We start from the raw sequence: 27,123 nt of genomic DNA on the forward strand, positions 1-27,123 counted from the left end.
GTAATTCATCTGTGTTTGTGCGTATATGCTGACGAGACAAATCCGCTATTCTAAGAGGGATGGACGATATCGTCACGTGTTGCCCACACACTGTTGATGTGCTTGTGCTGCAGGTTCCTGTACGAGCTCTCTCAGATCCCAGACTTTGTAGGCAGAGCTCACTGCATCATCTTCCAGTCGGCCTTCATCGATGGGATCACGTCCATCCAAACGAAGCTCAACACAGTCTCCTCTGTCTGCGAGGTAGGAAGAAAAAGCACCTGCTACACACGATGCGGCTTCTCAGATCTTTTACAATTATCTCCCCTTTTCCTCTGAATATATTAACATCCTAACACATATGAGCCGTCTGTAGTGTTAACACTGATCATGTTATTATAAGTAGCACCAAGAGTACGCATGTCTGACTCCCTCTGGTTCAATAAAAAGATGTTCAGTGTACTTTCCAAGTTTTTTTATCCTATAATTAATGAGAAAGTTCCTATTGAGATAGAATAACTCCTTTGCCAAGGACTATGACAAACATATAAAACCCAACAACAGACACAAAACATACAGGAACCAGAGGTTAAAATAACTTGTCGAGCGAGTGGTTCAAGATAAGCAGGATATACAGTGTACGTGCATGCAGGGTTTTGAGTTGAAATCAAACAGGATTCAATGTGTGCATCATCCAGCTGTCTGTCGTTGACCCCGTGAGTGTTTTGCGCTTTAAGGCTCTGCTGGAGAGCGATGGTGTAACGGATGTGATGGGGCTGGTGTTGGCTCTGGGGAATCACATGAACGGAGGCAACAGGACCAGAGGTCAGGCTGACGGCTTCGCTCTGGACATATTGCCTAAACTGAAGGATGTCAAAAGCAGAGTAAGGCCTTGATACCGGTTGGAGAACTGTAGCGGCTCCTTTACATACTGCTTCATCCCCCCTTCCAATGGGCTTTACTGCAAAATGTACTCGCACAAAATACAGTTTTTTGAGGAATATATATGTATAAGAGTGTAAGAAATGGTCAAAACGTATTGATCATTGGCTGACAATATGTGAGAAATGTGGCAGGGACACGGCTGAGGAGGTACTTTTTTTTAATGAAAGATATTGAAAAGAAATTGAATACCACATCTTATCGTTGTCATGCTTTCCATAATGAGGGCAATCCAATAAAATATACACATGTAGTTTCATTTCCAGAGACCTGATATGTAATGATAGAAAATGTTCTTTACTACAAAGGAGCACTTTACGGCCATAACTTTTCAAACCCTTTTATGAGAATGTTAACTGTAAATTAAGTTTGACATACATTTTACCTGCAGAGCAGGTGGTAGAACTTTCTTTTAGCCCAGCCTGAACAGCCTACACCATTCATCGGGTTACAGTATGTAGACTGGGAGGCCGAACTCTGGACAGAAGTCCATTCAGCACATTTTGCCATGACCCCGTGGTGAGAAAAGAAAGATGAACTCAATAGAGTTCATCAACATTTCATATCAGCTCACAGAAACTGTATTTATGCTCTCAACACATCAAATCTGTCTGAGTGATCCCTTACAGTGTAAACTTGCATGCAGTCTGAAAATCATGCATTGAATTATCTTTCGAGAATACATTTTGTTAAAAATGGTTTTAATAAAGGCACTGGGATAAGACAGTGATGTACTTTGCTTTTACTTCATACTGACGCAGTTGTGACTCCTCTCTTGCTTTTCTTCTCAGGACAATCGTATCAGCCTGGTGGACTATGTCGTGTCGTACTACCTGCACAATGTGGACAAGGTCTTAGTTCAAAAAACAATTATCCACAACTATTCCAGGTTGACTATATATGTCTTTGCCCATTTTGAAAATTGTATTTTGAGTCCAAAGAAACATTTAATTTCTGAGTTCCTGACGTTATTGTTGTTGTTTTCTTAAATTGTATTCCACAGAACGCCGGCACAGACAAGAGTATATTCCCACTTCCTGAACCTCAGGATGTCTTCCTGGCTGCACAGGTCAAGCTTGATGACCTCAACAGAGACCTGAGACAGCTTGGACGAGATCTGACAAGTATGTGACGTCGCCACGGCAACCTATATTAATTCCAGCTCCGTCTCTCAACCAAAAAAAGATCTCTCTTGGTTAATAATATTAGATGGCAATCCCCAAAACATTATATCCATTATGAGCCTCAGCGTCCATGTGACTGGGGGACCGGAATAGTCTGGCCTTGTGGTCATTCTGTTGTGTGTTTTTGTTTGAAAACCTCAGCCGTGCTTTGTAACTCTATCACTCTGATTCTGAGATGTTCCCACAGACCAAACCTCGGCCCTGGTCTGGCATCGTTTTTCCTCAGACACCCCCCACCCCCCGCCCGACCCCCTCCACAACTCAACACCATGGTTTCCCATCACCGGCCCCAGCCATTGAGTAACTGTTTATACTTCAGGCTAAAAAGCCTGCTTCTTTTACCAAACTCGAGTTTACTAAAGCCCCAGAACAAAAGATTTCCTCTCGTCTCTCTTATCCTCCTCGCCTGTTCTCCTCTCTCGCTCTAAGTGTGCCCATATGACGCCACTCAGCAATGCCAGCCAGTTTGAGTCACGTTGAGGACAATGCTTTACTCTTACATGCGTACGATTGTGAGCGAGTGCATTGTTGTATCCTTATGTATACATGTGTTTTTGCCTGCACTTCACTGTGTGTGTATTCAGAGACTAGCAGGAGTCTTGCTGCTGATACAGGCTTGGCGCCTTTCAGATCCAGCTTCTAATCCTCCTGCCCATCAGATCTCCCATCGTTGTGCCTTTGTGGCCCTGTCGCCAGAGCAGGGAGACCGTAGCGTCCCACTTATGTAATCTCCAGACCTCCAGTATCTGTAGCATCTCTGCACGGGCCCCTGCAGAGATGCTACAGATCCCCAACCTGCTCGGCTGTATCACCTGGGCTCCAGTGTGGCCCCAGATGTGTGCCGCAGATTGCTTTCTTTAGCTCTCAACACAGCTTTGTCTCATCGGACCATCTAACCAAACCACCGTGCAATCTGGATCGCCCGTCGCAGGTTCCTTCTGTTCTGCCAGTTTGAACCGTCTCCGTGCCTCGCGCCTGTCGTTCTTCACTTTCGCCCGCGTTTTCTGTTTGGTTGGTTTGAAATGTTTCCCAACAAAGTTTCGGGGCAATTGGTTTCTCTTAAGTCATCCATGTTGACCGTTGAAGGGAAATTAAAAAGAGCTTATTCACTGTAAACAGTTTTAAATCCATCCAAATGACTACCGCTCCTGTAGGTACATGCTGTACAACATCAGGAGAATACGACCTCTTCTCACTCAGAAGGCGGCACAGGTTCTGGTCCAGGCTCTGGTCATCTTACGGCTAGACTACTGTAACTCCCTCCTGGCAGGTCTACCTGCTAATGCCATTCGACCTCTACAGCTCATCCAGAATGCAGCTGCTCGACTGGTCTTTAACCTCCCGAAATGTACCCACACTACTCCGCTCCTCCGCGACCTTCACTGGTTACCGGTGGCCGACCGCATCCACTTCAAAACATTGGTACTTGCGTACCGTGCTGCGAACAGATCGGGTCCGGTCTACATCCAGGACATGGTCTAACCTCACACCCCAGCCCGTTCACTTCGCTCGGCTTCTGCCAATCGGCTCGTAGCTCCTTCACTTCGAGCTAAACACTCAACAAAGTCATGACTGTTTGCTGTGCTGGCTCCTCATTGGTGGAACGAGCTCCCCATTGACATCAGGACAGCAGAAAGTCTCTACATCTTCCGTCGCAAACTAAAAACACATCTTTTTCGACTATACCTTGAATAGGGAAGGTAGCGCCGTAGTAGCACTTTAGCAGCACTTAAATGTCTCTTACTGATAGCACTTTGTTTAACTTTATTGAAGAAATTGTACTTGCTTGATTGAAGAAATTGTACTTGCTTGATTCTTGTTGTTCTGAGTTTGGACTCATGGTTGAATGCACTTATTGAGAGCCACCATGTAGGTGAGCAGATGGATAGCCATGACATTTGGTGGTGCAGGCGTTCATATTCCCTTCAGGATGATTCGCTATACTTTGGTGTTCCATTAACTTGTCAGCATCAGGTCAGAATTTTAATTTTAATTGAATTTGTTTTTAAACTTAGCCTCAGTTGTACTTTGTGATTAGAGCTATATGGAAAATGTTAGCATGCATCACCAACACTTTAAAATCTACTCACTGTGAAACCAAATGACTGCTTCAGTCTCACATCTGAAAGCACTACACCCCTCATCAACCGTCTCTGTTTATGTGAAGGTCTTTAACCCTCTTCGGTCTGAAATAAGCAAACTTTTGTTGAACACAAAAGGCAGACAAAAGAAAGAAAAGGAGAGAGAGAGAGAGAGAGAGAGAGAGAGAGAGATACCCGCCTCTGCAGTTTACATAAATTCCGAATGGAAACAGTATTCTTTTGTAATCTTATCTGGGAGATGTTGATCGAGCGTCAGGGTGCGGGGAGGTGGCGGGGCAGGGGCTCGGCTCCCTCGGCAGCCTCTATTATGACTGGCTCTGCAGACTGGCTCCTCTGATCCACTGATTGGACGCAGATCAACATGGAGCCACAGACTGGCAGAGGGAGAAGGAGAGAGCGAGGGAGCGAGAGAGGGAGTTTGCAGTCGCCATCTCTGGGTGAATCTCTACAAGTGATATCGAGAGAGGAAGCTCTGTTGATAACCTCCTGGAGCTCGTTTAAACCCCCGAACACTCTCTCCTCCCGAGGGAAGCCCATTTTCCACCGCTAAAGTAAAAAATGAAATACGATGGAGAAGAAAAAAAAAGATCCTTTCAGTAGTTTTAATGACAACCTTTGTCAAAATCTGAAAGTAATGGCTGAAGGCCATTTATCACAAGCATTCTTTTTTTTAATCCTTCATCTGATAATAATCGCTACGCACAAGAAACCCTGCACACTGAGTTGCATTTTATTGTTCTATTTGTTCACAAATCTGCAAAACGAGATCAATCTGATTGACTTACATAGATGCATTCCCAAACGGGGATAATGAATGAATGACATTAGCAAAAAGCTATCAATTAGCTGCCTAGCACACATTTTACTGCCGCTACTGTCAAATATTTGGTACAACCTTTGTTTCTCTCCCATACCTGATTCAAAGCGGTTCTGAATCACAAACCACAGCATTTGAAATTGTGCATTTCTGTTTGCTTTACTTTGTTGGCCGTAAAGTGCTCTGTGAATCAGTTAATCGGATAACACTTTGGATGATTACGTTTGAATGGACGGTGGCTCTGAGTGGTCAAATAATGTTCTTTTGGCTTTCGAAAAAAAAAGGCCGAAAAATAAAAACCTGTTCCAAAAACTATAATGACGACGAAGGTTTTGGAGTCTGTGTGTAAAATGTGATTGTAATTATTTTTAAACTACAACAAATTGACAACAAATATAGATTTGGTGTGCAAAGGCTTTTAGTTTCACTACATAATGACTAAATAAAAAATTAATAGACACTAATAAAGACAGATCAACTTCAATGAGTTACTCGTGAAACAAAGTGTTGAAGAAAAACAAATCAGAACTTGGATTCAACAGCGCTGATACATATTTTAATACAATGATTTCTCTATCTTTCGCAGCACTTTGTCTTTTCTTAAACAACATGCCTGTGTATTTGCAAGAGTATTCAACTATTTTTTCTTTTACAATCAGGATGTGAGAAAGATGTCCAGAACGTTTGCACTGATTCTCCTGAAGAAAACCTGCAGCCGTTCAAGGACAAAATGGAGACGTTTGTTCTCACCGGTGAGTAATTACAATCCATATTGTTCAGTGAACCTGAGTGACACTTTAAAAAATACAGCCATGTCTACAACGCCTGTGACGATAGGCGAGATTTAAGACCACGGTAGATTTCTTTCTAGAATTAGGCCTTGGTAAAGAAAACATCTTAAGACCTCTGAAACCATTTTAATGCACACATCTAATATTTAACAGTACTGAAGACACTTCAGATGATTTCATTTAAATGCAACGCAAACCTGTCAAATTCACTTTCTCTCTCTGTATGCTTCATCTAAACAATGCTATTGTCTTTAACAGTCAGTTATATCTGGTAAGCACCTGTGTGTTTGTAAAGGGCAGATAGGATGGATTGAGAGGACAGGCTAGACACTCAGATAGGGATCAGGCACATTCAGCAACGACTGAGAGGCTCCTGCCTGAGTCACACCGACACTGGGAAATATGTATCTAACCGACCGATGTCCTGCGTTAAAGGACTTCCTGTTCCTATTTGAAACGCCACAGATGTATTGTAATGTTAAAATGCATGTCTTGTTTTTGAATATCACCACTTTTTCTGCCTGTGAATGAAAAGTGACACATCAAAGCGCATAGAGACCGCTGGGTTTCACGATGGATCTTTTGTCCCTCGTGTTTCATTTGATATACAGAGAGCTTTCAGGCCTTTTGTTGTTGTTGATGTTTTGTTATGTTGCAGCCTCATGCTAAAACTCTTTAAATGCATTTCCCCCCCACCTCACCAATCTCTCTGGATGCTCAATATCCCATCATAACAATCCCTCAACACAATCCTCTGAGCTCTGCAGGTAGTCGTGACTGTGTCTTTGCTCTGATGAGCATGAACCGTGAGACCTTTTCTATAGACGGTGCGTGCCTTCCCAAATCGTGTCCAACCAGTTGAATTTACCAGATGGACTCCGGTCCAAGGTGAAGAAACATCTCAAGGATGTCCGAGAGAAATGAAAGGCACCTGAGCTAAATTTCAACTAAAATAGAAGATGGATACTTAGGTCAATTAATTTGTCAACTTATTTCAGGATATTCCTTTAATGAATCTGCAAATAATTCATTGTATTGCCAGTATTGTATTGTATTGATGAGAGGAACCATGTGTTTACATGTTTTTAGCATAAGACTGCAGGATAACAAAATGTGAGAAAAGTGAAGGATTCTGAATACTTTCTGAATTTAAAACAATTTGTGCTATTTTCTCTAAGACTTGACAGTGGGCGTAAAATAAAACTAGTTTAAAGTTGTTTTTAAGACAAGCGTCACAATCAGACATAATATTGTTTTCTGGCTCCATTTGAGTGCACCATCATACGAGATATTTGTATTGCATTTCTAGTATCTAGTACTAAGTATTTATAATAATAGGGCTTATAATCGTTTAAAATATAATGTTTTTTTGGGAGTAGTCTGTCTCTGACCAAAATGTTTCTAAATCTGTTTCTTTGCAGCACAAAAGGAACATGCAGAAGCTTCGTATCAGTTGGTGACTGTACACAAAAGGTTGGAGAATTGAATCATGTTGTTACTTTGTGTGCATCACACAGGCCTTTATCTGAATTTGGTGGTTTAGTCCAGTTTCAATCCAAGCAGCCACAAAAATGTATTTGACAAACCCAAGGAGGTAACAGCTCCTGACCTATGAAAAAAAATCAAAGGTTGTATGGACAACGTTTCTTATTTCAAAAAAGGGTGTAATGGGTCTAAGACCTATACAGAAACACTCAAGATGGGAAGCAACCAGGCGAAACACCTCCATCTTGGTTCGTTGTGCTTTTTATCCGCTCTCTTTTATATTTTCTGTTCAGTTTTCAGAACTTGGTTCTGTACTTTGGACTGAAGCCCAAGACGGGAGAGAATGAGGTGACCACCGGTCATCTCTTCATGCTCTGGTTTGAGTTTTGTGCAGACTTCAAGGCCCGGTGGAAGAGGGAGAACAAGAACATCTCTAATGAGAGGTATCAGATAGCTCTGTTTTTTTAAAATTTCTTTTATTTAGAAAATTGGATTCAGTTAAATAAAAATGTAGCGTCAGGAAAAGTAAATGTGCAGATTGATCCAGTTGGCTTCTCTCAATGAATGCAATTGTACAAATCCAAAGTCACAAGTAATGTAAGACAGATTCACAGACAGTGGAGTACTTCATGACGCACCTTTTGTTTTGCCTTGATTGAACCAAACTGGCTGCCTTTCATTTGTTTATTTTCTGTAAATAATGTTTTGGTTGATGCATGATGCAAATACTTACTTACAGTAACCTAAGTTTTCATTTTCATGCCAAAGTCATAACAAACAATGAAACCGCGATGACGTCGACACATTGTTTCTGCAGATTAAAAGAGGCTCAGCTGTCAGTGAAGAGGATCACAGCAGAGAAGAAGGTGGAGACCAGAAAGATCAACCCCAACAGCCTGGTGAGGCGGATTCAAGACAGAGTCCACGTACTGAGGACACAAACAGAGTGTCCTCTAGAAACGCACATTTCATAATCCAGACCGTGAACATACAATGGAGATGAACACATTCACAAATATACGCATGCTTTCATTCAATTAGACCGCAAATATTACAAAACCCCTATTATAAACTGCACTTCTCTCTTGTTGTTTGTGAATCTGCAGTGTTTTTGGACTCCATTTATAACACTAACCATATTTTGCTTTCAACAGAAAGACAGACTGCGCCAGAAAGAAGCAAACATGTCTTCAACATGAGTCTTAAGAAGATCGGGATCATTACAAAATTGTGGTTTCTTTTCCCTGACAATCTCATTCATCATTCACTGACAGTTATATTTGATAATTTGCTCCTTAGATTTTAAATACATGTAATACATGTGCAATATTTAGAAATTATTATTATACGCTTCAGTGCTGTATTAATATTATTATATTGAACTTTCTACACAAATGATTTTGCATTGATTTTCACATCTTAATCTTGTTTTTTTCTACAAATAAAATCACTGATCAGAAAGTATGTGATTTCATAGCTTTTTTTTTATTCACAAGCAACTTTACAATACACAATACACATATTACACACATTCATAACATGAAGTGACAGTCAGCAGTGCAGGTTGAAAAGAAAAACCTCGATATGATCAGCTTTACATCCCACACAGTGGAAACAGTACAATCATCCAAGTCCTTTATAGACTTGTCCTTATCTTCTGAGAAGATGCTGCACATCTATTTGCCTGCTTGCTGCAACAAATATATCTGCTTTAACTTTAAACACAGTTTTAGGTCATCAGTTCACTTCTGAACTAAACCTTTGTCCCTGCATCTAAAACTAGTTGACAAATCCACTTAATCGGTTCACACTAAAAACGAACTTCGTGGAAGCAATGATGACTGATAACATGCAAGATAATTGGACAGTGTGAATAATTATTAATTGCTGCTCATACTATCATTTTAGAAGGAAAAGAGCACATGAACCAACCACTCATGCATATTGTCTATTAGCATCCTCTTGTCATTATAATGATTTAAAAAAAAGACTCAGGTAAGTTCCTCGCCTTCCTATTCGCACTTACTTCTCACGTGTCCTTTTAAGAAAAAATACACTTTCCATTTCTTATTTTATTGTTCCTCCTATTGGAAGCGGATATGATCAACCTTGTCAGTTTGAGTCTAATCCGTATCTATTGTTGTGCAGCGACACTGCTTGACGCGCTGGATCCGTTTCTTCCTCGTGCTGGGTGTCTGACCGGGGCAGAAGAGGGTGTACGTGACGGTGCTGAAGGTTTTGGGTTTGCAGGCTGAGCAGGACTGAAAGGCGTCTCCATCTTGATAATCGTGCCTCGGGATGTAGAAGGAGTTGCACTGTCCGTAGCAAAACCGGTTGATGATGGTGCGGCTCAGGCAGCCCTCCTCCCGGATGGTCTGCTTGAGGGGCTGGGTTTTGCACCAGTCCAACCGCAGGTACCGACGCTCCGTGACGTGCAGCGCCTCCTGGCTGGACTCAAGCACTTCGTCGGTGGAGGTTACAGGTCCCGTCCCGCGGGGAATAAGTCCACTGATGGCGGGTAGCTGGCACCTGTCCGATTCGTTTGGGTTGTATTTGTTCGGGTGTGGGAACGCGCCCTGAAAGGTGGCCGCGTCTGCGCTCCTCAGCGGGACGAGCAGAAGCAGCAACACCGCTGCAGAGATCAGCGCTGATCGAGTCTTCATCACTGAAGCTGGAGGAGAAAGAGTGTTGGCATTTTACGCACAACTTTTACGCACGCATTACGCACCAAATAAACGAGCACATACAGGGTCATTTAGGAGTCCAAATGAACAAAGTAAATCAGCAGTCACTAAATTAAGTTACCTGTTGTTGATTTAAGCTCCTCACAAAAATACTCTGTCCAGTCACACAGTCTGCAGCGTGTTTCTTCTGCAGGTCCTTCCTCCTCTGGTGGCTTTATGACATGCTGAGGGGTTTTCTAAACTGTCTTGAGCCACAGAGCTTCAGCAGAACACGCCCCCCCCCTCCAACCCCACCCCTCCCACATCCTAACTTCATCTGTCTGAAAGTGGGGAACCAATCCAATCACAAACTTTATCAATGCAGATAAATCATTTATTTGATTTCACAGAGCAAAAACATAACACAAAACATTTTTTGGTAAGATGAGACTCGGCGCTCAAATTACTGCAGTTTGGTGATGAGAACGGATACTAATTGGAATACGAGTTACAATATTGGTCATGCAACAGTGACCTAGTTCAAAGCCATCCCTTACATGACAAAGCAAAGCTGCTACCGTTTATAACGAACTCAACCAAGAATAGGATCTGTATTGAGTCGTTGCTTCTGAAGACACAAAGGTGAATAACTGGTTATATATATCAAGACGTACAAAAACGTAACTTCAAAAACTTCAGTGAGAAAATGGATTTCTGTACAGTCATGTATAATTATCACTTTCTCAATCAACGTTTCTCCAAATCAACATATCGTTTAAACCTCTTATTATAATACAGTTGTACTGACAGTCATTACTTAAACACATGGTATTTTAGCATTTTGGGGTTAAATGGTTGAATCTCAGGCAATATTCTATATAATATGGTTGGTATAAGTGAACTGAGAAACACTGTTTAGGCACACAGCTGTGCTGTGAAAAGTGCCTATCTTTTATCTGCATACTATTTATTATTTTCCAGTACTTGCGGTGAAAGTCACAAATCCATTGCTTGTTAACCAAAATGCTTAAATATGTAGTGTAACAAATTTGTATCTGAGAGTATACTTTATATTACAGTGAGTTTAGGTCGTAGATTTGCTGGCAGCAGGAACAGTTGGTGGCTCTTCCTCTTCTTCCTCGGAGAAGTGAGGAACAGATTTCTTGGCGACCACATTGTCCAGCCTCTGGCCCATGAGATACGGGTTGACGCTCTGCAAGGAGGCAGGCATATGCATTTATATTAACACTATGAACACTGAACATGTGAATGAAGACCAAAGAGAAGACAATCTGTATAAAAACATTTTAAAAAACTGGGATTTTTAGCTGGTAGTGGAACATATCACATGGAGAGTATGTCGCTCCCTTAAGGGGCTGATTTCAGGGCTGGTGATGTGTTTTTACACAATACTTCAAAGGAAGAAGACAACAAATACAATACCCTTTTTCTTCTTTTTGGCCCTCCCTTCAGTTTTTGGTACAACAGCTCCTTGTTCTGAAAGGAAACGCAGACATTAAAATCATAAATCTTTTATAGCCAGTCCCTAAATTACTGTCATCAAATGGCCTGAATGCCTTTTCAGGGAATAAAATCACCTTCTTCAGACCAGACCCAGATAGACTGAATCCATGCAAATTACAAACAAGTTTAGGTTGATCTTTTAGATGGCAAAAGTCTTCCTTTTATTTATATATATATATATATATATATATATATATATATATATATATATATATATATATATATATAATTTGTTTTTCAGCAGCCAGCATGAGCAGACTATGAGAAACCAAAGCTGCGTCTGCTGCATTCCTTGCTCCCAACATCCATCGATTTTTTATTATGAAAATGATTTAGTTTTATTGAATGCTGTTGCACCCGCTCCATGCTGTTCTGTCTTTTTTCTTTTTTTTAAAAGTACAATTCTAAACACTTGTTGTGAAGCACAGAACCTCTCTTAGTTTCTTGAGAGGGTGGCACTTGCAATATTTGATGACTTTGTACATATGTTCAAATGTGTGTGCATTGCGTTGAACAAGAATAAATACATTTTAAAAAGTAATCTTCATGCGTACACGTTTGCATGGTTCACATGTGCACCTGCTATTGCGTCTCAGGTAAATGTAAAAACAGACTTGATTTGAAGGTGAAAGACTAGAGAACTCTGTGTTAGTGAGGTATGTGTGCACTAATAGTCAATCAATTCATAATTTCATTAAAATGTGCTGCTTTTTTCTGCTTTAATTCATTGTTTAGACAGAACAAGTGATTTGGGAACTAGCCAGAACCATTTTTCACCATTCAATTGATTTGTAATAAAAGAAATAGAAATAAAGTTAAAATTCTCACCCATTTCGCCAGTGCTGGGTAGTCGTGCTCCGGGTCAAACAGGTGCTGGTGTTTTTGAAACTCTCTGCTGAAGTCGGCTGTGTCCGGAGCATTTTCCAAACACCCGTCTGCTGCTGTGTTGAAGGTGCAGAATAATACAATTAAAACCCAATATAGAACAAAAGGAACGGGGCCCTGTGGTGTCATCAATAGCGACATCTGTAGATTAGTATGTTCATAAATAAAGTGCTTAGTACAGGAGTGTCTACCTGTCTTTCCCAGGGGACACGGGTTTGGGGGGTCTGGGTATCCGTGATCATCGCTGAAGTCTTTGGGAACGTTGTCGCCGGTCAGCTCGGCCACAATGTTGGGGATGTTGCCAAAGGGGCCGAGGTGCTGCAGCCCTTCGTGAGCACCACCTTGTGGAAGAAGATAAGCATTACAATCCCCACAAGAACAAGAGCAGCAGCCTCACCAGCACCAACACAAGAGCAGGCACCAATGAAGCATTTGCACTTGTGTAAATATCACATTTGACAATATTGTCCATGTCATTACATTTAAAGTTGTATTATTATTTTTAGTACATGTTGAAGCCCTATCAATTATCAATATTACTACTTGCATTCATCATTTGAATGGTGTCAGACATTTCATAAGCATTTCTCTGTTTTGAGCACAAGATGTTTTAATTTGTTACGTGTTATTTGAAAATGTAATGACTTTGTGGACTGATGCAACAATATCAAATATGTTTGATTATATGTTTTGTTTTGCGATTAAATAATAAAAAAGTATGTAGAAAATAAGACAGATGATATATATTGGGGCAAATAGAGAGGATGTATCACAGGTTCCTTGAAATACTGCATGGGTCACCAATCAAACCCAAAATAATGTCCAGTTATTGTTATTCTTTATAATTAGAATGAGGGGCAAATGAGGAAAATTGCATAAAACAAAAACAAACTTAGTGCAGAATTAAGAAAGGTGTGATAGGACAAGTAAAGTATAATAATAATAATAATAATAATAATAATAATACATTTTATTTGTAAAGCACTTTTCATTAAAAAAGATTCTCAAAAGTGCTAATAATATAATGAATATACTGCATTGTCCACATTCCGCTAAGGTATATCTTTCACCTGGTTGGTCTGAACCTGCCAGACTCGATAACATGGATAAATGCCCCCACGTACCCTGTATGCTCTGAGGCCCCACAATGTTGGTGGCCTGATGTGCAGGATACTCCACCCTGGGCCGAGCGATGCCCAGCTGCTCCATGACGCCGTGCAGGAGTCGCTGGATATCGGCCTCAGACACCTGGTCCACCGTGCGGGGGCTGCGGGCCGGAGCCCTGCCGACCTGCAGGCACAGCAGGAAGCCGAGCAGCGAGAACCGCACCGCCGAGCCAATGTCTGCCATCTGCCGAGGAGAAGACACGTAAGGCCACCGCACAAAAGATGGACAGTAATGATGTGCAAACACAGCTGCATGTTCTGTTCGTCACATGACGGGCTATTGAAATAAAAGCGACACTCATATGGAAATAGTGGTTGTATATTATGGAGTCATTGTATCTGTTGTGGTTAATATAAACCGTAGTACAAGGCTATTTGTCGATAAATGGAATAGAGACTTGGTGCGCCACTCTGTAAACAGAGCCAAGGCCGATGTAAATAAACTATAAATAGCCGACATAATATGTCTATAAAACAGAAAAAAACACCATGATGAATAATACAAGCTGTATTAAATTACACTTATTTAATAACATCTATGAGTTTGTTGATATAAAACAAAGGACAAAATAATGAATTTCGGTTTATTTCTTCTTACCGTGTAGTCGATGATGGTTGGACCTGCGTACTAAGCGAGACCTCTGTCAAGCGAGATAGAAAAAATGTTTATTTCCGGTTTCCAGAATAAGAGCTTGCTTCACATACATGATTTCAAAATCAGTTTTTCGATATCTTCTGCCAACAAACATTCTAATTTAAGTTTATTTACCATAAAAATAGATTGTAATGCTTTCATGTTCCAAAAAAAATGTCCGAAACGTTTTACGTCCCCCTGTTAATTATCTACCATTTTATTTTGAAGGAAAAACACTCTTCACACTGTCATAATTACCCATTATGCAACCTTGCAGGTGGACGCAATCCACTTCACTTCACGGTTCAGATGCAGTTGCTAAGATACCCAAAATCCTCTATTCTCATTGGCTGTTACATTGTGGCAATCATTTGCCCAGGGCCCACAAAAGCACTGCTCTGTAAGAAGCACAAGCAAAATCTGCCACTGAGACATAACATCCCATCAACACATTTGTAATCAATCTTCTTCAATAGGTGGTTAGAGTGATTAATTATACATCAGCATGTATAGTGCCGACACACCCAGTTATAGTTGAAACAAATCAGAGTACGAACCAGCCTGGTTGGTCCTTTATAGCCAACTTGTGTAAATATGTTCTTTATCTATTTTACATCTTTGCTTTCTTTCATCTTGCCATTGTATCATTTATATAATTCTCAATTACGGATATGGCACTTATTTCGGCATCTGTCATCAGTTAGCTTTGGGGGTTTTGCCGATTTGTTTAACTTCTTATGTGGATTGCTTTTATGGGCCTCTGAGGTCAGGGCATCTCTTATACCGACTACTTGATATAATTTAATAAAATGTAACTGTTGATTTGTTTTTAAATCCTCCACAAATATGCACTTTAAAAATGCTTTTACTGTATATAGATTCCTGGCTTTTTGAGATTGCATAAAAAAATAAAACTGATCACCTTACCATAACCACTTAACAGCTATAATAAAATGTATAACATGCACAGGTAAAAAGAGAAAAAGTTGATAATACATTTATTCACTTAATAGTTCATCGATACAGTGTAAAAAATAGTCAAACACGTACATTTATTAAAACAACATTTGATTCTATTCAAGACTCTAAACAGTTCCAAGCCACCTCACCAATAGAAAATGATCCATCAGACACCACAACCTAAAATGCTGCAGTATTGCGAGGCAAAACCACATGACAACTTATTAAAAAGATTACAGTGAAATGCGTCGACTCCAAGGTGTGAACTGTAGTTTCCCGACACCAGTGAGCACAGGAGCGCTGTCAGCATCCTGTGCTCTGGTGAACCTCTGGAAATGACCCAATCGCAGATCTCTGAAAACAAACAAGTGACAAACTAAATAAATCAGATTCAAGTTCATCAGATTTCATTAACAGTCACACGTCTTACATGTCTCTGGTATCTTATTGATCCTGTGAAATGAATCCTCACGCGTTTATAATTTACCTTGCTGGTCTTTGTGGGGTTATGCATGCCTCATTGCCAACAGGGCTGGGACCATCTAACAGAGCTCTTGCAGGTCTGAAACCTTGTTCTAGAAACAATTTGGATACAAATCACATTCGGTAAAAAAAACAAAAGAAAAAAACAAACTAATTTTCAATCATTACGGACAATTTTCTTTTTTTATATTGCGTCTACCTGCACAAGGCACGCAGGTTCTGAACAGCAGGATATTGGGGAAAGTCTCGAGGCCGAGGCTTCTCCTGAGCGGTACTTTGTCTCCTGAGGTGGACTCTTGACTCTGCTCAGAGACTGGAGGTCTGTCCTTGGAACCCCCTTGAATCCAGGGCACGGTCTTCACAGACCACATCGCTGCAAGTATTTGATCAAATTTAATTCCAGGGTTTTGTCGAGAAGGCCAATAACACCGTTACATTTTTCTGATCTCTTAATGTTTAACCTTTCAGACTGTGTCTTTTTCTGCGACCTCTCTTTGGATCTTTCAGAAAATGGAAGTTAATCAGAAAATCCATGCTGTCCATTACAGCTTTAGGAATCACACCTATAGAGAGAAGATCCGAAAGGTTACGGATATCCAGTCTGTTCAAAAACTCGTATTCAAAAGAATGCGTCCGGACTGAAAGATTGTTTTGTTACCGAATAAGTGAGGATTGTCAATGAAGGTGCGCAAGACAAGAACTCGGAGTTCAAGTCGCCTTTCAGACATCTCGTCCTTGTTGGGAGGCGGTAAAAGACACGGCGCGAAGACTGTGGCTAAGTTGGAGCCGGTCATTAAGTTTTCAGAGCATCTGACACGTACAGAGAACGAAGAGGAAAACACATGGAATTTAAAATCGTTTGTACGTCACTTGAAATTCACTTCACAGTTGTGGAATCCGGTTTGTCGAACAACATACAGGAGTTTTAGCTCATAATCTAGATGATGGATTACAAGCATGCATTGCTTTAAAAAAAAAAAAAAAAAAATTGTTGCGCCATGGTGGAAGGTAGCTTTAAATGTTGCTTTCACTGACATTAAATATTTCAAAGTTTAACTTTGCTGCAGCCATTGATCAGGTAAAAGTGGCATTGTTGTTCAGTTGTGTGTTAAGTGTTAAGGACTGCAACACCTGGCTGAGATGACCAAGGCCTCAGTGACATGCAGCAGTCACTAAGAAGAATGATCAGCACTCCTACCAAACATTTGCATTATCTGTTGGGCTAACTGCAGCTCATATGCCAAAATAAAATATAAGTTGAGCTTCAATTAACACCACTGGTGAACTAATGAAAGAGCACTTCCATGTGCTCCGAACACTCTCGGTCTCTAAGTGTTTAATTTCCCCACAGGGTTGAGTTTCCTCTCGAACCTTTGGGAGACTTTGGAGAGGAAGTCAAACAGGTAATGCAGACAGGAGGAGTTTCTGGCGGGTAGCAAACAGGACAGCAGCTGGAGGGCTGAGGCCCTGTCCTGTGGGCTGGAGAGCGCCTGGGCTTTGAGCAAGGCAGCGTGAAGCTCAGAGGGGAACAAAGGCTCCGGCAGCTCCCTGCAAAACTGTTTGATGAGCGTTGCAACATCGTAGGGGAGGGATGTGGTCAAACAACCCTCTCCTCTATTCAGCTTGGCCTGCAACACACACACACACAAGAATGGCACAACAGGAGTTACATTTTGCCACAATAAAAGCCACACCAGATCTGATACACAGCAGGGTTTGCTCAAATCATCATCATCATCATCATCATCATGTCTCTCTTGCGTCAGTCAAACTTATATTGGTGCTAAAGGTCAAAAAGGTTAAGATCTTACCCTTAGGGTCTTAATGCGAGGAAGAGAGCCAGGTTTTCTGAACAGGCCAACAGTCCCAGCACGCTCCAGTAGAAATGAACAAGCGTTCACCAAAAAGCTGAAACACAACACGTTGAAAAACCAAAAGGGTTAGTCCTGGGACCTGACATCCCAGTTTAAGTTAATACACTTTATTAACCTGCCACTCTTACTCACCAGGGCACCAGTCCAAACTCAGGAATGTACTGACGGTGTGAATTCTCCAGAGAAACACCAAAGATCTTCGCACCACTGATGCACGGTCTCTCCTTTTTCTTCTCTAAGGTCTTTACGGTAATCCCGTAAATAACTTGAAGGTGAAAGCGAATCACATTACTGTCTGTAACCTTCATTTTGAAACGTTCAACGACCTTTGACTGGAACACCACAACCACCTTCACTCACTTAGTAATATCACTGGTGAATGAAAAGAGGCCGGCTTTATTATGCTCATCCATATCACCTGTGGCTCAGGTGACTAGGAAAGAAAGGAACAGTGTTGTGTTCAGGGCACATAGGGAAAGTGGTAGATGTGAGCTTTCAACTCGGAAATAACTTTCACTTCACTTTTAAGATGGTGATGGCTCTGATTATTCTGAATATTGACATTACAGATAAGAAATGTGTTGTGGTCATTGTCCCAATATATATAAAAGACTAAATAAGCTCGCTCGATCTCATCATAGATTTGTTCAGCTGTGAAACACTTTACGGTTGACTTTAGTGAAAGAAAATGAGACAAACTACGTACATGCTAAGAAAAGTCTTAAAGGGTCACAACTTGAGCAACTCTTTAAGTATTAAGACAACTTTATGTCTATGAGGGGGGATACGTTTATTTACTATTTGAAGCATGATTTAACACCATCACCCGTGGCTATAATATGTAAAATATTATAGAAAATTATATTTTGTCATCCTTTTGTGGGAAATTAAAATGTCTTTTTGAATCACACACGGTGAAAAAAGTAAATACATCAACACAAAATTATGATTTAATTAGCTTTTTCTGTGAATTCATCTTCTAATTGAGAGGTCCGTAGGGAAGAGAAAGCTTTCTTTAAGGGTCAAAACTCCAGATACACTAACTATATTAACATCTTAATATGTTAGGTATTGCAGGAAACGTTGCAGGACTTTTATCCTTGAATTACATAATTTCAGCAGAAATCACACATTATAAAAGGCATTTGAATCAGTTATGTTCTGCAGACAACTCCATTTCTTAGTTAGATTAATTAATTAATTAATCATTAATCATTAGTTAAAAGGATCAAATCAAATGATATTAGTCAACAGACATATTGACATCTTAACTGTTCATGGGCCTGCTGGTATGTTTAGACTCCAAGACTCCAGACTGTTACTGTTAAAAGCAACTATTTTTATTACAACAGAACATGTATATACAGCAAAAGGCACAGTAGAAATACAGATATGGAAGGAGAGCTGGTGCAGTCGGTGTTGGGTTTTCGTTGGTTTTGGTGCTGGTTGGAGATTTAGAAACACTTCCTGTGCACGATGGAGGGGCCCGCCTCATCGTATTCCTGCTTGCTGATCCACATCTGCTGGAAGGTGGAAAGGGAAGCCAAGATGGAGCCGCCGATCCAGACGGAGTATTTCCTCTCAGGGGGAGCGATGATCTGCATGGAGGAGCAGAGGTACATGTTGGTACGATACGACATTTTAAACTTCCTGTCAACTGGATTCAACCAGTCGGTGCTGGTCGATAAGGCTCACCTTGATCTTCATGGTGCTGGGGGCCAGGGCGGTGATCTCCTTCTGCATGCGGTCAGCAATACCAGGGTACATGGTGGTTCCACCGGACAGCACATTGTTGGCGTACAGGTCCTTGCGGATATCAATGTCGCACTTCATGATGCTGTTGTATGCAGTCTCATGGATACCAGCAGACTCCATGCCTGGGCAGGTGAGAGGAGGGAGATTAAAAGGTTCATCAGGTTGACGGGATATGAGTACCAATACGTAAAGAATTACAGAAATAATACAAATGTAAAATAATAACAATAATGGAGTTGACAGCAACTTTAAAAAACAAAGACATACAATGCTTTACAACACAGTTCTACTTATAACCCCCTAATTTAGCATTTATCAGCAGTATATAGACAATTAATGAAGGAGTTATACAACACACTATAATGTAGTTATAAGGATATATATATATATATATATATATATATACGATTTCAGTTTATATTAATGAACAGTATTTGTCAACATTTACAACATCTCTTCTGAAGACATCTCTTATATTATTTAAACTGTGTTTTATTATGTTATCATTTATTATATGTACATACACCGGCCTCCACTGCCAAATAGACAAAATAGATTTATATACATTTAAACGTGCTTGAACTTGTTATAAACCATGAAATGTTTATATGATATCTTTAAAAACTAAATATGGGGGATTAAGTAAAGTACATTTCTTTAGAGAAATACATTTAAGATTTAGCTATGATATGTTATTGTCAAGCTGAAATTGTGGCCTATAATTACGACGCCTTCTTGAGTCAGTATGCCTTTCACTGGACACATGGAATATATGACGGTGTTCACAGTGTGTGAGTTGGTGGGCAGCTGTCATGACTCACCGATGAAGGAGGGCTGGAACAGGGTCTCGGGGCAGCGGAAACGCTCGTTGCCAATGGTGATGACCTGACCGTCGGGCAGCTCGTAGCTCTTCTCCAGAGAGGAGGAAGAGGCGGCGGTGGCCATCTCGTTCTCAAAGTCCAGTGCAACGTAGCACAGCTTCTCCTTGATGTCACGCACGATCTCACGCTCAGCTGGAGGGAGGATATCAATCACAGTTTAGTCTGTTAACCTCGCATGACAACATTATTAACCAGCCCACTGCACTAACTAACATTACAACGTAATCTTTCTGAGTTCAGTAAAATGGAAGTAGGCGAAAGTTTCGCTTACGAACAAAACACTATAATTCATGAGAAAGAAAAGGCAATTTCACCACATTCTCCTTCCTATTCATGTGTCATCTCAAACAAAAACAAAACTCTGAAGTCGCTATACTGAAAATACTAAGAAAAACAAACATACGTCTGTTCACTCTAACACATTTCCTCTGAGGTTGCCTTGACTATGATACATCGAGCCAAAATGTTCTAGAAGCTTTTTCAAATCAATGCCATTCACTGCGTTTATGAGTTAGGTTTTTCTTCTGATCAGAGCTTAATCTCCTAATTAGATTTGTGTAGGCATATCCTATTTATGAATTGAATTGTAAACTTTGTAAAAGTATATTTACTCATTACAGTAATAACCTAATAAACTAATGCCAATACACATCCATTAAACCTCTTTTAATCTTACGGGTTAATTGTTGGGTCCTTCTTACCAGTGGTGACGAAGGAGTAGCCACGCTCAGTCAGGATCTTCATCAGGTAGTCAGTCAGGTCGCGACCGGCCAGATCCAGACGCATGATGGCGTGGGGCAAAGCATAACCCTCATAGATGGGCACATTGTGGGTCACACCATCACCAGAGTCCAGCACAATACCTGTCACACAAATAAAGCAGCAGTTTGTTAGAAGAAAACACATAAAGAGTGTGTGTTTTAAATCGAGCCCGCGGTGTTGCACAGTCAAAGAGTTAAAGTCCTTGGTCGAGACTCACCGGTGGTACGACCAGAGGCGTAGAGGGACAGCACGGCCTGAATAGCCACGTACATGGCAGGGACGTTGAAGGTCTCAAACATGATCTGGGTCATCTTTTCCCTGTTGGCCTTGGGGTTGAGGGGGGCCTCAGTCAGCAGGGTGGGATGCTCCTCTGGGGCCACACGGAGCTCATTGTAGAAGGTGTGGTGCCAGATCTGTGTAACAGGAACAGGGAGGACTATGTCAGGGACAGACGTTACTCACAACTAGGCAGGAATCAAGAATACAAAGAAACATATTAAGGTGTTGCGGTTGTTCTTCACCTTCTCCATGTCGTCCCAGTTGGTGATGATGCCGTGCTCGATGGGGTACTTCAGAGTCAGGATACCACGCTTGCTCTGGGCCTCGTCTCCCACATAGCTGTCCTTCTGACCCATACCCACCATCACACCCTGAGAAACGCAAAGCAAACATCGCTCAGAAAACATAGACACTCACAGACAGCCTGCAATAAAGCTTTCAAATGTGTATCTTTCAGAAACGTGTGGCTCCTTTGGTATTCCTACCTGGTGACGGGGGCGTCCAACAATGGAAGGGAAGACAGCACGGGGAGCGTCATCACCGGCGAACCCAGCCTTGACCAGGCCAGAGCCGTTGTCGCACACGAGGGCGGTGGTCTCGTCGTCGTCACACATGTTTGGTCTTTTCTGGGTTGGCCTTCTGTACGAGACAGAGGATGGAAACACAGACTCAACATTAGTCTGTGAACATTTCATCCAGGAAACAAAACCACTCTCATGTTTAAATGTGTAATATTCTCATGTCACATAAACCATGCAATCCTGAGAAACAATGCAGCACCATGTTGAGTATGAAGACACGTCTGAGTGCTCTAATCTCCTCTCTGAGTCTCACAGCTGCATGAAAAGCCAAAACGGGACGTGGCCTGCCCCCCCCCACACGTACACTCTCAGGTCTATTTTCAGCTTCGGGACCCTTGTCACCCTCCTCTGCTCACAAAACCCGTCCTCTGTATCTCATCGTTAAGCCGGGAGCTGTTAACAGCTGAGGCGGTGTGTCTTTTGACAAGAGGCAGGAGGAGGCCTGAGTCTCAGCTGTCGTCACATAGTGGTCTCGTCTGTTTGGAGCCAGACCATGTGCCCCGATCCCTCCAGGATCTCTGGACGCAGCCTGCATCCCCACTGCATCCTGCATCTCCCCTCATCATACATGCTTCCCCTATCCAAATCAGCATTAGCACATTTAATTTAAGGGGCTGCTGAAAGTTTTCATGGATATCAGCCACTGTACTGCAAATGATGCTTCTGAAGCAGTAAAATGGTGCTTTGACGAAACTCTAAATGAGCCAACTATGAAGTTACAACTGAAAATACGTGGAGAATCAAACCTATACTGCCTCTGTCTACTTAAATTCCTCCTCTGATGTGTTCTACCATATGCCGGGCCAATGCTGTCGAATGCTTTATTAACTTTTCCAAATCAAGGCCATTTAAGGAGGTTTGGTTCTTCTTCCACCAGAGCCTAAGAACAGCAATCTCTGAATTTAACTCAACATCAATTCAACATTATTAAACACGATATACTGTACTTCTCATTCTAAGGTAGTACAGCTTCTTTCTTTTCATATAGATTAAATAAGTCGTAAACTTGTGCACCATTATTTATAGAGGCAATTGGTATTCTAGGGTTTCCATAGTGTTTCACTCTGCATTTAAATATGTATTATTAATTAAACAAGACTTGACTACCTTTTCCTCAGAGGCTTGTCAGCCCTCCTATGTTAATCGAGTTCTTTGGTTCTTTTTGGTATTAAAATAAAATACAATGTAACATTATCTATTTAATCTAAAAGTATTTCAATATTGATGGTCCTAATATGTTTTCTCTGGTTGTCTCTACATTGAGTCAGAGCTTCATTTCATGGCTGCCTCTCCACAGCAAGCATCCCATCACTGCATCCTAAACCTCAGAGACTTTCCTCGTCTGTACAGCGCAGCTCACTGTAAATCTGAACGACGTTTCCATAATTCTCTGAACTGTTCTACCAATTTTAGTTTTCTCTTTCTTTGAAATGATTTCCCCTCTCTTATCCTCAGCCCTCATCCTTCTCCCTACCACACATTATCAGCTTTGATCACAGAAACAATTTTAAACTGTGAACAAAAAAATAAATCCATGGTTTGGCAGCAAACTGTCTGCTGCAGCAGCGTCTGCTCATCCTCCCTGATTACTATGGTCCAAAAAGAACAACAATACAAGCAAGAAAACTAAAAAGGGACTCACCAAGATGTAACCACAAGACTGGAGTTTCCACTGGGACATAGGGCCGAGGGAACGAAGTGGTCCTTAAATATGTCTCAGCGTCCTGAGGCTGGGGGCCAGTGGGCGGGCTCAGGAGTTCACACAAGCCCAAATTAAGTGCTGCTTAGCAAAATGGTTCAGTAAAGTGGATACTGTGTCACAGACGCCATCAAACTGGGGAGATGTTGCCTTGGAGATGAACGTCAATGGACAGAAGGGAGGAGTAGTGAGAAGTTTCAAGACGACTTTTGCCTGGATGGATGGTCGTACAGCATACCCATTTGAGACAAATATATATGTTTTTTACATTAGTATGCTGTATTTTAGTTTTAGTTTAGGTGTAAAATCATTTGTGTTGATTCTTTCAGAATCAACTAATACCCTTTAGATTAAATTTGTCGGAAAGTTTGGGATACTCAAACCCCTCAACATGCAATATCATCAACTGGATCCGTTCAGGTTGTTTCCTCATATTAAGCAGCATCTTTCTCCCACTCATGCTTTATGGAGCTGCCCTTCAGGTCCATAAGGAAGTGTTAATATGACTAATCTCAAGCAGGGCCATGGGGATGTGGGTAGTTGGAGGGTGCGATTGTAATCTGAGATGTTGTCTGATCAATCTGGTTAAGGAGCCGTCTAAGGGAAACCTGCCTGTGACAGTTTGCCCGTGTCGTTCCATGTGTAAGGAAAGGGGGGGGAGAGAACATGCCAGACAGCTGAGATGCAATATTGTAAGAGGGGGAGGGGGAAGGATGGGGCTGAGGCCAGGGCCCAGGACTCCAGTAGACGACAGATCCCTGGGACGGCCTGTGCGCTGAGCAACGGGAGGCATTCTGTGCTCTGATTGGCTCCAGTGTCGCCTTTTAGGGAAATGGAGTGTAGCATTTGCCAGTGGCTGCATGTCGCCACAGACAGAGCGGCCAGAGCTCAGGCTCCTTATTCGTCACCTCGCACTGCCTCCACATGCTTACGTTTCAATGCTGAAGCCCTATCAGGCCACTGTGAGTGCAATGAGAATGTAAATACTCCCCCACCACCATCAACACATTGAAATATTCAGTTTGTAGCCGTGTGCTGTAATGTAACTCACAGGGAAACGCTAGTAAACTACTTGTCTATTTCTATTTCAAGCGTTTACATAACCGATAGCTACTTTCATATGTATGTGTCTTTGCCAACTGATAACTATGCATACAGTTTCGGGTGAATTTCCTGATGAATCATCACAGTCTGTTTTATGTCTGGTAAAGGTTCTTGTAGGGGGTTCAAGGAAAAATCAACCTACACAATGATCTAATATTCAGATAATCAGTTCACTTCTTCGTAAGATGAAGAAAAGCAGCACATCCTAACAATCGAGAATGCCATTTTTGCTTAAAAAATTACTTTCCATTATCACAATTAATCGACTAATCACGTCAGCTCATTCAGAAATCTAAAGCAACAACATACAACTATGAAACCAAAGAAATAAAGGCATATGATGATCTTGTCGTTAAAGTTGGACTCATGGATTAGATGTTGTTCTTCTGGCCGCAGCGAAGCTTCGATATATATACTGTACAGCAGCAGTAGAGATAGTGAGCGAATGCAGTCCCCTCAGATGGACTGTGACAACAGTTAGTGGTGGAAGAAGCATTACTTAAGTAAAAGTATCAGTACCACACGATAAAAACACATCTAAAACAAGAGTGAATCTGGTGTAAGGGCCTTCACCCACTGGTGAGCATCCAACCCATTCTCATTTCCAGCTCGTCACAAACGAACGTGCGGCCTGACCCCTTAAACCCGCTGGTGGCCCAGCGCTAAACTAAGTAGCTCCTCTGCGATTGCTGGTTAATAAGTCCACGCCAATTTTTGGTTTAACACGGGACATGAACAGTGGTCTCCAGGTGAAAGTCCTTTGTTCAGGGAATGAATCCAGGGAAGAGCACCCCAACCCATATTGAGCTGGGGAGGAGAGGCCAGCTTTGAATGTTGCGTTTACAAACCGCGGCCGGAAAATCCAATCGCTTTCACAAGAAAAGAAAGAAGGAAAAAAGAACACTACAAACAGAAAGACACACGCTTAGTGTGTTAGTGCTGGATTGGATGATTCTTGGTTGCATTGATTGATTCTTTATTTACATAAACTACACACTAGTAAAACCAGACGTACTGGAATGCGTGCTTCAATAAGTGTTTGTTTGGAACAGACTCTCTTGTTCAGTAAAGGGAACAAATGCTTCACATTGTTGAGCAAAATGTAGGAGTCAGAGACATCCCGTTGGATGAAACTGATGCTGTGTTTTGTCAACAGCTCCCTTCAAGTCAGGGAAGCACTTTTTGGCAGAGTCCTATCTTTATCTCCAGGTCTTTATCAGGATAGAGCAGATTGGTCTTAAATGGGTCATGGTTTTGAGGGACATTCGTCCTTATACGGGCATGTAGGAAGCACACAGTTTGTCTGATATGACAGCTGCCCCCTCTGCACTGCACCCCCCCTACCTCTTCTAACACACACACACACACCCACACACACACACACACACACACACACACACACACACCTCAGCAACTGTTAGCAACAACTGCTTTTTTAACAGTCAAGTCTTGCTTCAACAGTTGTTTTTTTAATTGAGGATACATATTACTGTGGAAATGGCTGAAGAAAATGAGCACAGGAGACTAAGCTATTGTATTTTGTGCCAATACATGTGAGAAATTATAAAGGCTTATTAGTTGTTTTTTTTTAAATAGTTATTTGACCACCAAGTCGGGATTTCTTGAAATCGAGCTGATTATAACTTATGTACTTTTACACCTTCTTTGAGATTTGGACTATTTCTAGACTAAAATAAATAGATGTCACTTAGATGACTTAAAATGAGATGTCACTTAAAATGAAACTAGTAGTCTGATAACCATGTTTTGCACACTTCCATAGCACCGGAGGATTACAATTATCTTTGTCACTGCAGGGGAAAACATTTCAGTGAACAGCCGCTGACAATGAACATGCCATAGTCCGTGAAATGTGCCACATGCCGGCTGTAAACAGCTGCTGGCTCGACGGCGTTTGACAAACTGCCTGCTGCTTGACACGATAATCATAACAATCACATTAGTGGCTTTGTGACTGTAAATCATTGAAAGATAAATGTGGCAGCAGAAACACGGTTTTATGACCATTACATAAAATAGACCAATAATAATGCTGATTTGTTTTTAAGTTTTTGAATCTGATATTGGCTGATACATTAATAATAAGAACAACCTGCAATGACTTTGGGGTAGCAGAAATAAGTTTTGAACACAATTCTGACATTAAACCGGGGCCAGAGCCTCAGGGAGTCTACAGGGTCAAATTAAGGCTAAATACGGGTCATTCCACAACAACTCAACCAAGACCAGTTCATGTCTTGGATTTCCTTGAAATAAAAATCTATTGAAAACTTGTATTAAATTCACGGGGGCCTTGCAAAATCTTTGTGTGTTCTCTGCCCTTTTTCATTGGACTGGGATGGGATTTGTACTGCACATCCAAGAAACCCTTTTTAATTTGTATTCATGTTAATGAATAGTTATTGATTTTTACATGAATTAAATAAATAAAACTGAAGGTAATTTACCCCCCCCCCCCCCCCCCCCCCAAAAGAAAGTGATATTCACTAGTTTCTCGCAACCAAAATTGTATTCTGTATACTAATATAGATCGATCCCATCTAGAATTTAGT

General features: G+C 41.4%; 5 protein-coding genes across 7 annotated transcripts in view; 1 reads left to right on the plus strand and 4 right to left on the minus strand.

Moving 5' to 3' along the window:
- The window catches only part of fmn1 (formin 1), a 16,381-nt gene extending 7,731 nt beyond the window's left edge, over positions 1-8,650 (plus strand). Inside the window, exons 9-17 of one of the 2 annotated variants that reach the window (XM_034528442.1) lie at positions 114-243; positions 717-863; positions 1,713-1,772; positions 1,925-2,045; positions 5,684-5,776; positions 7,237-7,288; positions 7,594-7,743; positions 8,118-8,199; positions 8,455-8,650. In XM_034528442.1, coding sequence (XP_034384333.1) covers positions 114-243; positions 717-863; positions 1,713-1,772; positions 1,925-2,045; positions 5,684-5,776; positions 7,237-7,288; positions 7,594-7,743; positions 8,118-8,199; positions 8,455-8,499 — 880 coding nt within the window. In that variant the 3' untranslated portion in view covers positions 8,500-8,650. Of the gene's footprint in view, positions 1-113; positions 244-716; positions 864-1,712; positions 1,811-1,924; positions 2,046-5,683; positions 5,777-7,236; positions 7,289-7,593; positions 7,744-8,117; positions 8,200-8,454 lie in introns of those variants that run through there. The other variant, XM_034528443.1, reaches the window with a different exon arrangement.
- A 422-nt stretch (positions 8,651-9,072) lies between these two features.
- Positions 9,073-10,166, minus strand: grem1a (gremlin 1a, DAN family BMP antagonist). The gene is made up of 2 exons (XM_034527917.1): positions 10,106-10,166; positions 9,073-9,971 (listed from the first exon to the last, which is right to left on the minus strand). The coding sequence occupies exon 2, from the start codon at positions 9,961-9,963 to the stop codon at positions 9,424-9,426; it is 540 nt and encodes a 179-aa protein (XP_034383808.1). The 5' UTR covers positions 9,964-9,971; positions 10,106-10,166; the 3' UTR covers positions 9,073-9,423.
- Positions 10,167-10,338: 172 nt separating this feature from the next.
- LOC117727464 (neuroendocrine protein 7B2) lies at positions 10,339-14,181 on the minus strand. Its single transcript, XM_034527795.1, has 6 exons — positions 14,137-14,181; positions 13,497-13,722; positions 12,564-12,713; positions 12,316-12,428; positions 11,407-11,460; positions 10,339-11,176 (listed from the first exon to the last, which is right to left on the minus strand). Exons 2-6 carry the CDS (start codon positions 13,720-13,722, stop codon positions 11,048-11,050), a joined length of 672 nt encoding a protein of 223 aa, XP_034383686.1. The 5' UTR covers positions 14,137-14,181; the 3' UTR covers positions 10,339-11,047.
- Positions 14,182-15,365: 1,184 nt separating this feature from the next.
- LOC117727751 (rho GTPase-activating protein 11A-like) lies at positions 15,366-17,826 on the minus strand. The gene is made up of 8 exons (XM_034528185.1): positions 17,622-17,826; positions 17,427-17,523; positions 16,987-17,243; positions 16,274-16,425; positions 16,077-16,178; positions 15,815-15,988; positions 15,620-15,707; positions 15,366-15,486 (listed from the first exon to the last, which is right to left on the minus strand). The coding sequence occupies exons 1-8, from the start codon at positions 17,795-17,797 to the stop codon at positions 15,366-15,368; spliced, it is 1,167 nt and encodes a 388-aa protein (XP_034384076.1). The 5' UTR covers positions 17,798-17,826.
- A 983-nt stretch (positions 17,827-18,809) lies between these two features.
- Positions 18,810-23,436, minus strand: actc1a (actin alpha cardiac muscle 1a). 2 transcript variants are annotated; one of them, XM_034527171.1, is made up of 8 exons: positions 23,390-23,436; positions 21,652-21,805; positions 21,409-21,537; positions 21,105-21,300; positions 20,827-20,988; positions 20,066-20,257; positions 19,185-19,366; positions 18,810-19,087 (listed from the first exon to the last, which is right to left on the minus strand). In XM_034527171.1, exons 2-8 carry the CDS (start codon positions 21,778-21,780, stop codon positions 18,944-18,946), a joined length of 1,134 nt encoding a protein of 377 aa, XP_034383062.1. In that variant the 5' UTR covers positions 21,781-21,805; positions 23,390-23,436; the 3' UTR covers positions 18,810-18,943. The 2 variants fall into 2 exon arrangements, with proteins under 2 accessions (XP_034383062.1, XP_034383063.1); XM_034527172.1 differs by having other exon boundaries at positions 18,811-19,087; positions 21,652-21,802; positions 23,390-23,407.
- Between the last annotated feature and the right edge of the window lie 3,687 nt (positions 23,437-27,123).

Source organism: Cyclopterus lumpus, chromosome 24, assembly GCF_009769545.1.
Source record: "Cyclopterus lumpus isolate fCycLum1 chromosome 24, fCycLum1.pri, whole genome shotgun sequence".
Classification (NCBI taxonomy): domain Eukaryota; kingdom Metazoa; phylum Chordata; class Actinopteri; order Perciformes; family Cyclopteridae; genus Cyclopterus; species Cyclopterus lumpus.